Genomic DNA, 13,948 nt, shown 5'->3' with positions numbered 1-13,948 from the left:
GGTCAAGGGGATAGAGAATGATGAGGGATCTAATTTATATAGAGTAGCCTGTGCAAACCATTTTGATAATTTAACAATGTAATGCCTTTTAGTATGTATTGCTCTTTCATAAATAATTACCCTAGGAAGCACTTCTCATCAGAAATGCATAAATTTTTGAGTGAAACAGTATTATATTGTATAGTAAATGTTGATGGGACAGAAGAAAAAGTGTTATTTAAATAAATGCTGAATTCCATGCCATGAAAACCTTAATGCTTAAGTTTACTACATATTTTTCATAAAGTATTTGGCCCAAGAATTCAGTTAAAGCCGGGAAATATTTCTGTAAACCCCTTTCTATCAGGGGGCTATAACAAGCTACTTTATCAATAGATCATTTTTTAATGTATGTTGTAAGAGTAAAGATTTTTCCCCAAAATACCCATGCTTAGACAGGCTTAAGCTTAGGCGAAAATTGTTAGAGACCTAGCTATAAAAGATTTTGAGCAAATTCTGTCTTTGAGGAGTATTTTCCAACTTTGCTTACCTAAATTCTCTCCATTTATCATCATTTCCATTACTCAATATGACATTTAAAGTTTTTGTTGCAATAGTGATCTTTTATTTTTTAAGTCTTTTATTTAAGTATTCTATTCGAATGGTCATGTTATCCTCATTCTAAGTTCTAATTTGTTTTTTCTTTGATTGAACTTGCTAGGAGGTAAGAGAAGATACCAGCAATTTTTTTTTTTTTTTTTTTTTTTTTTTTTGTGGCACGTGAACTCTAGAGCACAGGGGCTCAGTGGTCGAGGTGTGCGGGCTTAGTTGCCCCACAGCATGTGGGATCTTAGTTCCCTGACCAGGGATCGAACCCATATCCCCTGCATTGGAAGGTGGATTCTTTTTTTTTTTTTTTCATACAGCAGGTTCTCATTAGTTATCCATTTTATACATATTAGTGTATATATGTCAATCCCAATCTCCCAATTCATCAGTACCAGCAAATTTTTAAAGAGCTAGATCTCCAATTCTATCATTTCATTTCTTAATTCTTTAGTTTCTCCTCTAATCTTTATTATTTCATGACTCCTTTTAGAGGGCTTATTTGGTTTTCAACTTGAATAGGCTGACTAGTGCATGTCTTTTCTTTCCTTTTAAAATAATCAATGCATTTAGAAAGTCATAAATCTTACAATAGAGGAAATATCCCACCTACAGTGATTATCCAAGCCATCCACTGTGCTTAGGTGCCATTCCTTTTTCTATTATCAAAGTCTTCACTTTTTTTGCTCCAGTGCTTCCGCCTGCAATCACCAGTCTTACCTTCCTGTTGGATCATTCTCATCATTCTAATATCTTCTGTGTTTTTTAAAACCAACAAATAAACAAGCAGGCAAAACAAATCCATTGCCTTGATTCCTCAACTCTTCCAGCTGTAATCTCATTCCACAGCCTCACTACTGAGCAGAATTTTCTGGAGGAGTTGTCTGTACATACTCTCTCTTATTTCTCATCTTCCGTTAACTCTTCAACCCGCCGCAGTCTAGCTTTGGTCCCAACCCTTTACTGAAACTGCTCCTATCTTATTTGGCAAAATTTTTATGTTGCCAATTCCAGTGGACATTTTTCTTTGCACGTGGTACCTGACCTCTCATTTGACATTGTGACCATGGCTTTTGGGTTGAAACACCTTTATCCCTTGACTTGCCTAACACCATAGGCTGCTGATTTTCCTCTACTTCATTGGTTGTTCCTTCTTAGTGTCCTTTGCCTTTATCTGTTAGAGTTCCTTGGAGCTTGGATCTGAGCTCCAGGAACATTTATCCAGCTACCTGACAGCTCAACCTAGATGTCTCAAAGTTGCCTCTAACTTATCAAGAAATGAACACTTTTAAAAATATCATAGCTAATGAGAAAGTATGATAAAAGGACTGGATATAAGATAAATGTACTTAATACTTTTATTATAATGGCAATAAACGTGGAAATGCTAGAAAAAATTTATTGCATTTACAACAGTGAAAAAAGAGAAAATAAAAGAACATGATAAAAATTTTAATAAGAAAGGCACAGGACCTATAGTTAAAAGATTTTAAAATCTTATTATTGAGCATAAGATCTGAACAAACTAAAAGACATATGCTTGGATGTGAAGCCTTGATATCATAAAATGCCAATCATCTTAAAATTAATACACAAATTTAATGCAATTCCAATTAGAATCTCAGTAGGGTTGGATTTTTTTTTTAATATTTATTTATTTATTTATTTGGCTGTGCCAGTCGTGTGCAGGATCTTTTAGTTGCAGCATGTGGGATCAAACATAGGCCCCCTGCACTGGGAGCATGGAGTCTTAGCCACTGGACCACCAGGGAAGTCCCTAGGGTTGGAGATTTTTGTTGAGAGGACTGGGTAATATTATTTTAAAGTATATATAGAAGAGTACATATTCAAAATTAGTTTAAAATTTATTGTAAAAGAATATATGTGGAGATAGGAACTTGCTTTAACAAATAATAAACATATTGTAAATGTACTGTAATTAAAACACTAATATTGGCATAAAAATAGACAAATGGTGCAACAGAATTAGCATCCTGAATTGTTAAAATTCATAACAAAAATAATACCTCAATTCAGTGGGAAAAGGGTGGTTTATATCAAAATGATGTTGATAATAGAGGACTCATATTAGAAATACAAAGAATTATAATACTTATTGTTGACTGGTGGGCCTGTGAAAATGAATGAGAAGGATACACTCACTTTACTTTTGAAAATGTAAATTTCAGAAAAGTAAACTATCTTTTCAAATTTAAAATGCACATACTTGCAACCCAGCAGTTCCACTCCTGTGAATAAATTCCAGAGACACAAAAGCTTCACAACGATGTTTATTTTAACATTATCTTAATAACATAAAACAAAAAAACCTGAAATCAATCTGCATTCCCACTAGCAAAGAAGTAATTTAATAAATTGTGTTTTACGATTATGGAATATTATGCAACTATTAAAAAGATCATTATTAGTTTATATTTCCATGTATATAATTTTGGTGGGAAAAGCACAATGCCAAAAATATGTATACTGTATGATCTCTTTTATAAAACAATAACAAAAGCTCCTATATATGTGTATATAAGTTTGGATATGAGTTTTATAAACAAAGAGACAGGTGTGAAAGGCTGTATACCAAGCTGTCAACACTGATTACCAGGAAGAAGGAGGAAGATTGACAAAATAAGTGTCTCAGTGAAAAATAGCACGCAGTATGAGTCCACCGATACAAAAGGTTGGGGTGGTGGTGAGCTTTTGTATATACATGTGTATGTATGTATGTATGCATGTAACCAAATCCATGACTATTACAACAGTGGTTAAAGGCTGCTACTTGGCCTTTGTCAACCCAAGATCCTAGTATCCCTTTAAAATCAGAAAGCCTATTTCAGTGGCTAATCTCCCACCTGCATCTCTAGCCTACTCCGAAGAGCTACTGCATTAAAGAGGTATTTATTTAATGTATATCTCACTGTCTTGGTGAAGAGAGTCTTTGGCCCCTCTTGGGAGTGGAGGCATGGTTCAACATTTTAACGTTCACGTCTTTGGATTTCTTCTCTATATTGGGAAATGTCTTGCATATCAGTGGTCTTTTTTAATAAATTTTTTAAACTTTTTTATTTTTGGCTGCATTGGGTCTTCATTGCTGCACGTGGGCTTTCTCTAGTTGGGGCAAGCAGGGGCTACTCTTCATTGTGGTACACGGACTTCTCACTGCGGTGGCTTCTCTTGTTGCGGAGCACAAGCTCTAGGCATGTGGGCTTCAGTAGTTGTGGCACGCAGGCTCAGTAGTTGTGGCGCATGGGCTTACTTGCTCCGCAGCATGTGGGATCTTCCCAGACCAGGGCTCGAACCTGTGTCTCCTGCATTGGCAGGCGGATTCTTACGTACTGTGCTACGAGGGAGGCCCATCTCAGTGGTCTTTAATGAAGTCCACTCTTGTGTTCAGGTTCCAACCAATCAACCAAACAGCAAAACAATTAAAATTAGCTTCTGGAGCTGGCACAGTGTAAATGGACTCTCTGGTAATTGTTCTCATATTGACAGATTGAATTTAAAATTTGAAATTATATTTATATAAAATTATATATATTAAAATGTATTCTTTATTTGTAATATTCATTTAATTATCCTTTTCTCCACCAGAGTATAGCCCTCTTTAAAGAAAGATCTTATTTATTTTTCTACCTCTTGTGGTGCCTTAAACATGTAAATGCTTGGTAAATACTTATTTGCATGAAGACGTGATGGCAAGGTCATTGTGAAGTACTACAGTGGCATTTCTTCATTGTGTGGGTCTATACCACGCACTGCAAGATGTTTACCATCTCTGGCCCCTGCCCATTCAATGCCCATAGCCCTCTCTGGTCATTCCAACAACTAAAAATCCATGCCCCCTACTTCCAGAAGCCTTTCTGGGGTGTGGGAGCAGAGGGTTGGTGCTACCTTTGTTGAGAACCACAAGGCTAGAGTAATTGGAGAAGCCTTTCTAAGGGCAGCAGTATCTGTGCTAAACCTTGAGGGATGAGTGGGATTTCAAAACCAGAGAAATTGGGACACAAACAGCATGTAAAACAGGAAGCACAGTAGGCTCTGTCTTAACTGATGAAGCAGTGTGTCCATTTGCAAAATAGTTAGAAACAAAGTTGGATAGGTAGAGTGGAGTTAGAAGGGTGTTGATAAAAGGAGTCTGACAGAGGTGAGAGGAGAGGGAATGGTGTCATTTCACTCTCTAATGCATCCTGCATACTACTGCCAAATTAATTTTCTAAAACATTGCCTGCTAACCTTTACACCTTTGATGTGTGTTCAGGGCATTTTATGTCATCTTATGCATCCAAATTTATCTCTTATTTCTCCTTAATATTAATTAGGTATTTCTGGTTGGCTGACCAAACTGATATTCCCCCCTCTTTCTTTGTCAGTATGCTCACTTCATGCTTTGTTAATATCTTTCTTCCTTTATAAAGTCTTTCATCATGCTGGCTGTAAAACTTCTTACTATTCTTAGAAGCCTTCTCCCTAATGAAACTGGCCCATAGCACTCCACACCATCCTGATATCTCCTTTCTCTTTCTTATAGTATTTATGGTTTGTCCTACAGTATTTGGCACAAAATTATATATGGCTTTTCATGCCTATTATTCTTATTTCTCTCAATAATTTTTATTCTCCTAAAGAGCTGTGTGAGGTTAAGATGTACCTCACAATATTTTTGTAAGCCTCCAAAGCAGCTTTTTTTGGTCATTTATTTGTCATTTTGTCATTTGTCATTTTGATATAGCACTAGATATTGAGCACCCTGAAAACTCAGACTCTGTTTTTGTAGATGACAAAATGCTAATACTGCAGCGTTATAATATTTCTTATACTTAAGTTATCAATTTTGTTGTTTCAGTAACTCGATTTAATTATTTTTGAGGGTAGGAACCAAGATGTATGTATCTGTTCCCCCATAATGCCTATAGAGTGTCTTGCTCACAATAATCATTCAATATTTTAAAATTTGATTGCATTTGATAGATTTTTATTTGCTTTATCAGTTCTCCTTAGCTGTAACCATGTTCAGACCATTGCTTCGTTTTGCCAACAACAGAGGGCACCATCAGGGTACTTATATACCGAAGAAATAATCCTATCCCAGTCCTAGGTAGCTTTCTTGAGCCACACTTGCCTTTTCCTAAGTAGTGTCATAGAAATTTGGCTATTGTTGTAATTCAGAGTGGCTCAATCCTAAGTACAGAGCAATATGGACTTCAGGTCATTTATTTGAGAAAAAATAAGTACTGTCATATTTTGATCCTTTGTAGTTTTCAGACTTTTTCTTTCTTCTTAGTCTTCTAAATATTCTTTGCTCAGATGAAGTGTTACCCAGATCTTACTGTATTAATGAAACACACTCCTTTCCTGAAGGGAGAAGTTAGAAGTGGAGAGCAGTGAACGGGAACCCCACCTTTGTATTCCTCCTTCTTCCTGACCCCGCATCCAAAGAGCCAGCTTGAAAATCACTATAACTCACGTAATTTAAAAAAACTTTAAAACAACATGTTGTTTTGTGATATCTCATTTAGGAACTTAGTATAAAAATAGAAACATTTTAGTTTTACAGTGATTTTTAAGTACAAAGGAAAATGCTGTGGCATACATTTCTTGTTTCAGCAATAAAAGAGTTAATATACTAAGCAGCAGAGACTGAGACACTGCGATGGGATAGTGCTTTCTGTCACTGTCGTTTGTGGTTTAAGAAAAGGGGGTGGTGTTCTGTGTTTAAAAGGACTTTAATGAATGCTGTCAGTGTTTGTGAGAGCTAATGGTCAGTAAGGGAAAGGAGAGTAGGGGACAGTGGTCTAGCTGTTTCAGGATAGGTGGATGAGAGTTTGCTCTGATTGAATGGAATGTTCCACCGTGTTTCATCTTTTTTTCATTGTCCTTTGTTCTCTATAATCTGATATATTGGTATAAAAGTAAATGTAGATATATATATGAGTGTGATTTATTTTCCTTTCAATTTGTTTATTGTGTACAACAGGGCATATACTTCTCTTGTCTTGGTTGGATGCACAAATCTCTGTGCAGTGCTTTTTGCCCGTTGCCTAGACGATCACTTGGTTTCTCTGAGGATGTCTGGTTCTCGTAAAGAGTTTGATGTGAAGCAGATTTTGAAAATCAGATGGAGGTGGTTTAGCCATCAAGCATCATCTCCGAATTCTACAGTTGACAGCCAGCAGGGAGAATTTTGGAATCGAGGACAGACTGGAGCAAACGGTGGGAGAAAGTTTTTAGATCCGTGTAGCCTACAATTGCCTTTGGCGTCAATTGGTTACCGAAGGTCCAGCCAACTGGATTTTCAGAATTCACCTTCTTGGCCAATGGCATCCACCTCTGAAGTCCCTGCGTTTGAGTTTACAGCAGAAGATTGTGGCGGTGCACACTGGCTGGATAGACCAGAAGTGGATGATGGCACTAGTGAAGAAGAAAATGAATCTGATTCCAGTTCAAGCAGGTTGATTATTTTCTTACTGATAGAAATGGGGTGTGGGGGTATATTCTATATACTGTTTAAAATAATTTAGTATTATTATTTAAAATCTATGATTTTATAAAATCTATGATTTTATATATATATATATATATATATACACACATACCTCTACATATATACACATACGTAATATCTTGGTATGTATATGTGGTACTTTTGCTGGGATTTTTTTAAATGTTCTAATATTGATTTTAATTCTGTAAAATTATAAAGACAACAAATAGCTTTCATTTTGAAATATCTTGTATTCCCTATATAGATCTGGCTCTGCCCTGAAAATAATACATGGTAGCAATTTTATGCATCATTGCCTTGCATTTTGCTTCATTCGTTTATCTTCTATAGTCATAGCAAAACTATAGAAGACATTTCTATAGTATAAAAATTTTTATGACATTTTAGTTTGCAACAGATTATAGAGTCATTTTAAAATTTTTATGAAAATGAAAGGTTTTATGAAGAGAGGCATATTGTAGTTGCCAATAATTTTTACACCATTGTAGTTATCAATAATATTTTTCTTATGGTTATTTCTCTTTGTCTTATGTTGCAGCCCTCCAGACTAATTCAGGGAATACAGTAACATGTCTCTTTCTAGGATGACAGCTACTAATTCCTGTTGCCTTCACTTCTCTGAAAATTGTGCTATTTAGGGAAGTGAAGGACATTCCTTCAGGAGAGTGTAAGGGAACATAGAGGAGCTAGATGTGGTCAGCTGGTGAAAAGGGGGCAAAAAGAAGGGGAAATGAGTTTGAGGAGAGAAAATTAAAGATTGGTAATTTCATAATGACTTTATCCACCTTCACCCATGGAACCAGGCTTTACCTCTGAAATGAATTTCTTCTTAATCAATTTAAACTATCAAAACTATAGCATATTATGTAACAAGTTAGGGCCTGAAAGTCATCTTTCTGATTCATCTTCATTCAAAAATACTTAAAGGCTTATTATTTTTCTAGATTAATTACTGAATCCTTTTTCTTTTAAAATTTCTTTACAGGTTTTGATAACACTTGTAATTTGTATGTTGGTTATTATTAATATAGGCATCATAAGAGATGGAGACAAAATGAGTTCATATATTCAAATATCTTTTACTTGGGGATATTTACCGCCTTCTAATCTTCAGAATATGGAATTCTGAACTGTGATGCTGGAATAATAACAAATATAGAACAGTCCTCTATAATCATTTGTGTAATGGAGAGAGGGGAATATCTTTACATAGGTAACTAGTGTATTTAATTTTTTTTAATTTAATTAGTTCATGATTTAGCATTATTTTAAGGGAATAGGAGCCATGAATAATTTTGATTGGAGATCATTTGAATTAATATGGTTTCATTGTTTTGTATTTTCTTTGGATACTTGTTGCCATAAAAAGAATAAAGTATATATTAAAAGGTTCAGGGGGCTTCCCTGGTGGCGCAGTGGTTGAGAGTCCGCCTGCCGGTGCAGGGGACACGGGTTCGTGCCCCGGTCTGGGAAGATCCCACATGCCGCGGAGCGGCTGGGCCCGTGAGCCATGGCCGCTGAGCCTGCGCGTCCGGAGCCTGTGCTCCACAACGGGAGAAGCCACAACAGAGGCCCGCGTACCACAAAAAAAAAAAAAAAAAAAAGGTTCAGGGTTTATCATTTTTGGGATAAAACCATTCCCATTTGGTGGGAAACCAAAGAGTAATCATCTTTTTATTTGAAACCAATGCAATGTATCAAGAATATTCTAACAAAATTAGAAAAAAAAAACTAAAACATTCATTCGTTTACCAGCATTAGTTATGAAAATCTTAACATGTATCTACTACCTGGAGAGATTATGCATATGTGAATATAAAATTTATATACATGTATAAGCTTAGAAAGGTTGTACACACATAGGTCACTATAATTTACTTCCTTCAACAGAAGTAGTTTGCATAGCTAATGATTACTGAAATTAAGTTAATCTATTCTTTTTTTTTTTTTTTTTTTTTTTGCGGTATGCGGGCCTCTCACTGCTGTGGCCTCCCCCGTTGCGGAGCACAGGCTCCGGACGCGCAGGCTCCGGATGCGCAGGCTCAGCGGCCATGGCTCACGGGCCCAGCCGCTCCGCGGCATATGGGATCCTCCCAGACCGGGGCACGAACCCGTATCCCCTGCATCGGCAGGCGGACTCTCAACCACTTGCGCCACCAGGGAGGCCCAGTTAATCTATTCTTTAGTGTCCATATTAAAATATCATCTTGATGGAATATTCATTATGACAGAAAAAGATTGTTTTTTTTTTTTACTGAGGTAGCTATGTGCATACTTCAAGAAAATACAATTGTCATTTTTAGTTGTAGGAGCTATAAAAATAAGAAAATTATATGTTTTAAAATTTAAAATAAATGTTTTTAAAATGCTAATCAAGAAGATTGAGAAAGTAAATAATAAGATGGGAGTGAACAGTTCACATCTGCAGTGACCAAACTATTTCTAAAATATTATTTCAAAAATAAAATGTACTTAGAGAACATGTCTTTGATTTTTAGATATAAGAGGGGAAATCTGTTAAAGAAATTTAATATTCCTGGTGGTTTAAAATTTCTATCCCAACATCTTATTGCAAAAAAGTAAAAAGCATTCTAGATTTTAGAAACGTCATTTGTGTGTATACTTTTACTTTTCCATTTTTTTCCCTAGATTAAATATATCTAATTCTCACATCCTCCTTTAGTTCTCCAGCTCTGAGTCTTTGATGTTCGTTATGAGGATAAGTTTATTTGCCCCCAGCTTTTTGATTAAGCAGTCTCTCTAGGTGTTTGCCCTTCTACTGTAAACAAATCAAAAACTATCACTGTTAATGTCAAAAGAAGCTATACTGATATTCATCAGATTTTGTATATAACTTGGAAATAGTTATTTTCATTATATAATATTTGCAAATAATAAAATATATAGTAAACATTTTATTTGAGTATACTATAGATTGATATCACATGGTGGGGAAGTACAATATACGAAGAATTTCTCATTTAAGCGGTCATAATACTTGCATAGACCTCAGAACTTAGATTGAAATTTTGAGTTATTAGAAAAAAGGGAAGACAACTTAGTGGTTTTACATACACAGAATCATAGCACCTTCAGTGGGTCCAGACAAGTTAAAGCAGAAGTTAAGAGGCAGCATATGTTGCTAATATGTTTGATCAGTTGTATTCTAAGTAGGAGAAGTGTCTGCCTGAGCCTTCGACTTATGGTAATTTCTGCTGTCACACATCTAAGTGATTTGAAAGTTTCTTATCTTTTAACTTGGATCTTGGGTCTATAGCCTAGCCACTTTCTGCCTATGGAATCATCTCTAAGTCATTACTTTGTTATTAAAATACAAACTTTGTTTTTTATACCATGAGGAATTTTAGACCCTGAGTAACAGTTGTGACCTATGTGAGCCGTAGATTCCAATGACTTTAACTCAGGATGAATTTTCACCAGGGCCAGCCAGGTTTACATAGTGGCTCACCATGTGACCATAGCTTAAACACGGTTTACACTTTACTGGATTTGCCAATTTTGAAATTATGTAATATTGACATATTGGAGAAATTTTCATTACTTCAACCTTTGTTTATAAAGTTAGGGTTTAATATTTTATATATCAGACTATTTTTAGTCAATATGTATAAAATACTTCTATACAAATATCCCAAAATTATAATAGCTAATATTGGTTGGGTGCTTGCTATCTGTGAGACACTGTTCTAAGCATTTTAGCACTATATTACCTCATTTAGTCTTCACAAATTTCTGAATTAGATTGCTATTATTATCATTCTAATTGTAGAGATGAGGCCAATGAGGCACAGAAAGGGTAAGTAACTTGCTCAAGATTAGTAAGTAAAATGAAACTGCATTTAAAAAACTAAAGTTTATATTTTTACAATAGTTTTAGATTTACAGGAAAATTTCAAAGATAGTATAGTGAGTTTCTTATAGCCCACACCCAGTTTTCCCTATTACTAATATGTTAATATGGTGTATCTGTTACTGTTGAACCAGTATGATACATCATTATTAACTAAAGCCCGTACTTTATTCAGATTTCCTTAATTTCCTTTTTTCTACTACAGAAAATGTCCTAACGTCCTTTTTTCTGTTATAGTCCAGGATACCAGTTACATTTAATCATCATATCTCCTTAGGCTCCTCTGGGCTGTGACAGTTTCTCAAACTTTCCTTGTTTGATGACCTTAGCAGTTTGGGGAGTAGTGGTCAGGTGTTTTGTAGAATGTCTTACTCAGTTGGGATTTGTCTGATATTTTTCTCATGCTTAGGTGGGGGTTAATGAGTTTTAAGGAGGAAGACCACAAAGGTAAAGTACCATTTTCAGCACATCATATCAAAGATACATATCATCAATCTAACTTATCATTGTTGATATTGACCTTGATCATTTGGAAATAGCTGCATTTTGAACCCAAACGATTAACATGTAGATTTCATGCACACATACCAGTAAGCAGTTCTCTGTGACTATTCATTTAATCAATGAGTTCAACTTGGATCAACTTAACAGTTAATGATTCAATCTATCCAGTTTCACTTTCTCTCCTCAACTACTTTTCTCAGCCTGGTTCTTGAAAAAGCCAACCCTGGCTGGCATACAGGTATAATCTCTCTCAACACACCCACAACCCTTTACCCACAGTCATCCGATCTGTCTTATCCGTTGTTTGCTACTCTGTGTTTCAACTGCAGATACCCTTGAACTCTTCTATACCTTGTCAGTTGATTTGCTATTCTTTGACTCATCTTGAAGGCATTTAGGTCCTTCTCTCCCAACAAGGGGTTATCTTCATAATATACCATTTCTCAAGTGCTATCTCCTTTTTCTTGACCGTCTTTAGGTTGTCTCTGTATCTCCTTGTTTGAACCATTCTATTAATTCTGGTTCACTTTAAAATTAAAATCTTATATGTTTCCACATGAAAAAAATTTTGCTTCCAGAGATGGCAAAGAAGTTCAGCTACATTGTACTTGTATCTGGGAAGGATGTATTGCAGTGTCCTCCCTCACATATGTATGCCCAAGTCATATCGTGGATTCCCTTGACATAAGCCATGGAACCTCTCCCCAGAAAACCGTCTGTATATGTGTGTGCACATACATGTGCATATGTGCACGTGTGTGTTAAATATTTCATATGGGGTTCAAGGAATTCGTGAACCCTCTAAAACCTGTCTGTACACTGTATCAATCAGTGTTCTTAGTTTTAAGCAACTGAAAATGGCTGGTTTAAACAGAATAGGAATTTATTGGAATCATATTAGTTCCTAGAAAGAATCAGCTTAGGAAAAATGTTGAGCATTACAGTTGCACAACTGGTCTTTATAAGTCCAGATTTTTAAGGCAAAAGAACCTTTTATGACACTTATTGCTTATATTTTATTTTCATCTAGTTGGAACTGGATAGTGAAGTTTTACATTTTTAGAATTACGATATATTAGGCATGAAAACAGTGATACACATACACACCCCACATAATCACTCATATGCACAGAGCCATATAATTTGTCCATTTAACTTTAGGGAATATATTAGTAGAGAATAGGCTAAGATAATATAACAAAGAGATTCAGAAATATAGTGGCTCAAATAAAATAGAAGTTTATTTCTCTGTCACCTAACAAATGGGGAAGTGGCCCAGGGCAGACAGGTAGCTCTGCTACACAAGTTCCCTCAGAGACCCAGATTCCTTCCAAATTGTTTCTCCATCCTGTAGGGTGTTATTATTTCTTTATGGTCAAAGCTTCCTCAGCTCCCCCTCTGCATTCTAGCCTATGGGAAGGACCAAAGAAAGAAAAGGGAGGACATTAAGCAAATAACACAAGTTGCATGTATCATTTCTGCTCACGTGCCATTGTTGAAAACCTAGTCACATGGCCACAACTAGTAGCAAAGGAGGCACAGCTGTGGTTTCTGCCTGGGTAGCTGTGTGTCCAGCTAAAACTCATTACTGTGGTAGACGTGAAGAATGGTTTGGAGATTATAATCAACAGGGTGCAAGAGGTGAGGACAGCTGGATAGAACTCTTCGGAATCTTTGGATCTAATTTTTTAATGAGTTTTTCCCATATTATTTACTATTTTTACCACTGAGATGTGAGCAAATAGAGATAAGCAAAAATGGAAAAACAAAAATGACAAATTACCCTGCCACCCCAAAATAATAACCATTAACAATTTGAGGAAGTATCCTTCCAGTATATTTTAGGTAAGTATAGAATAAAAATATGTTTTTAGAATAAAAATCTGAATCTTATTGTACTTACTGTTTTGTAACCTTTTTTGCCCTAATGTAAACATAAAATTAAGACTCTTTTGGTCAAAAAAGGCAGAAGCCCAACTCAAACTGACAAGCAAAAAGTAGCACATTTTGATTCACATAAGTAAATAAAAACTCAACTTTAGACATGATGAATCCAGATACTCAAATAACACCAGAAATCCTTTTTTTCCCCCTCTTTAGTATCTGTTTTCCTTTGTGATGGCATTTCCTTAGGCAGGCTTTCTTTGTGGTAGCAAAAAGCCACTAGCAGCTTCAGGTTTACTTTTTATCAGCTTAACCTCCTCAATGGAAAGAGAGTGACTCTTTTCCAAGAGTACCAACAAACGTCTTGAAATGGACTCTCATTGGTCTTGTTTGGATCTTATGTCCACCCAAATCAGTCATTATAACCAGAAGATATGATACTCTTGTTGGCCAGGCCTCAGTCGCTTGCTCACCTCTGCCCAGGGGGAAGACTCAACTCTGCCCAAGCCCTGTGAACTGAGGTAGGGTATGTGTGGTTTCCCAAAAGGTCGAGATGGGTCTGTTACCATAGAAAGAATCCTGGATAGGCA

At 35.9% G+C, this 13,948-nt stretch overlaps 1 protein-coding gene across 4 annotated transcripts in view; it reads left to right on the top strand.

Annotated features, from left to right (window-relative positions):
- The window catches only part of KLHL5 (kelch like family member 5), an 84,510-nt gene that overhangs the window by 12,620 nt on the left and 57,942 nt on the right, over positions 1 to 13,948 (top strand). For 2 of the 4 annotated variants that reach the window (XM_060111064.1, XM_060111088.1), the window contains exon 1: positions 6,566 to 7,045. The exons of 1 other annotated variant lie outside the window; for it this stretch is intronic. In XM_060111064.1, the coding sequence (XP_059967047.1) occupies positions 6,663 to 7,045 (383 nt within the window). In that variant the 5' untranslated portion in view covers positions 6,566 to 6,662. Of the gene's footprint in view, positions 1 to 6,565; positions 7,046 to 13,948 lie in introns of those variants that run through there. One more of the 4 variants, XM_060111068.1, reaches the window with a different exon arrangement.

Source organism: Mesoplodon densirostris, chromosome 1 (genome assembly GCF_025265405.1).
Source record: "Mesoplodon densirostris isolate mMesDen1 chromosome 1, mMesDen1 primary haplotype, whole genome shotgun sequence".
In the NCBI taxonomy this organism is placed as follows: domain Eukaryota; kingdom Metazoa; phylum Chordata; class Mammalia; order Artiodactyla; family Ziphiidae; genus Mesoplodon; species Mesoplodon densirostris.
The sequence above is the reverse complement of the archived record's forward strand: the minus strand, read 5'-3'. Positions and strand labels throughout refer to the sequence as shown.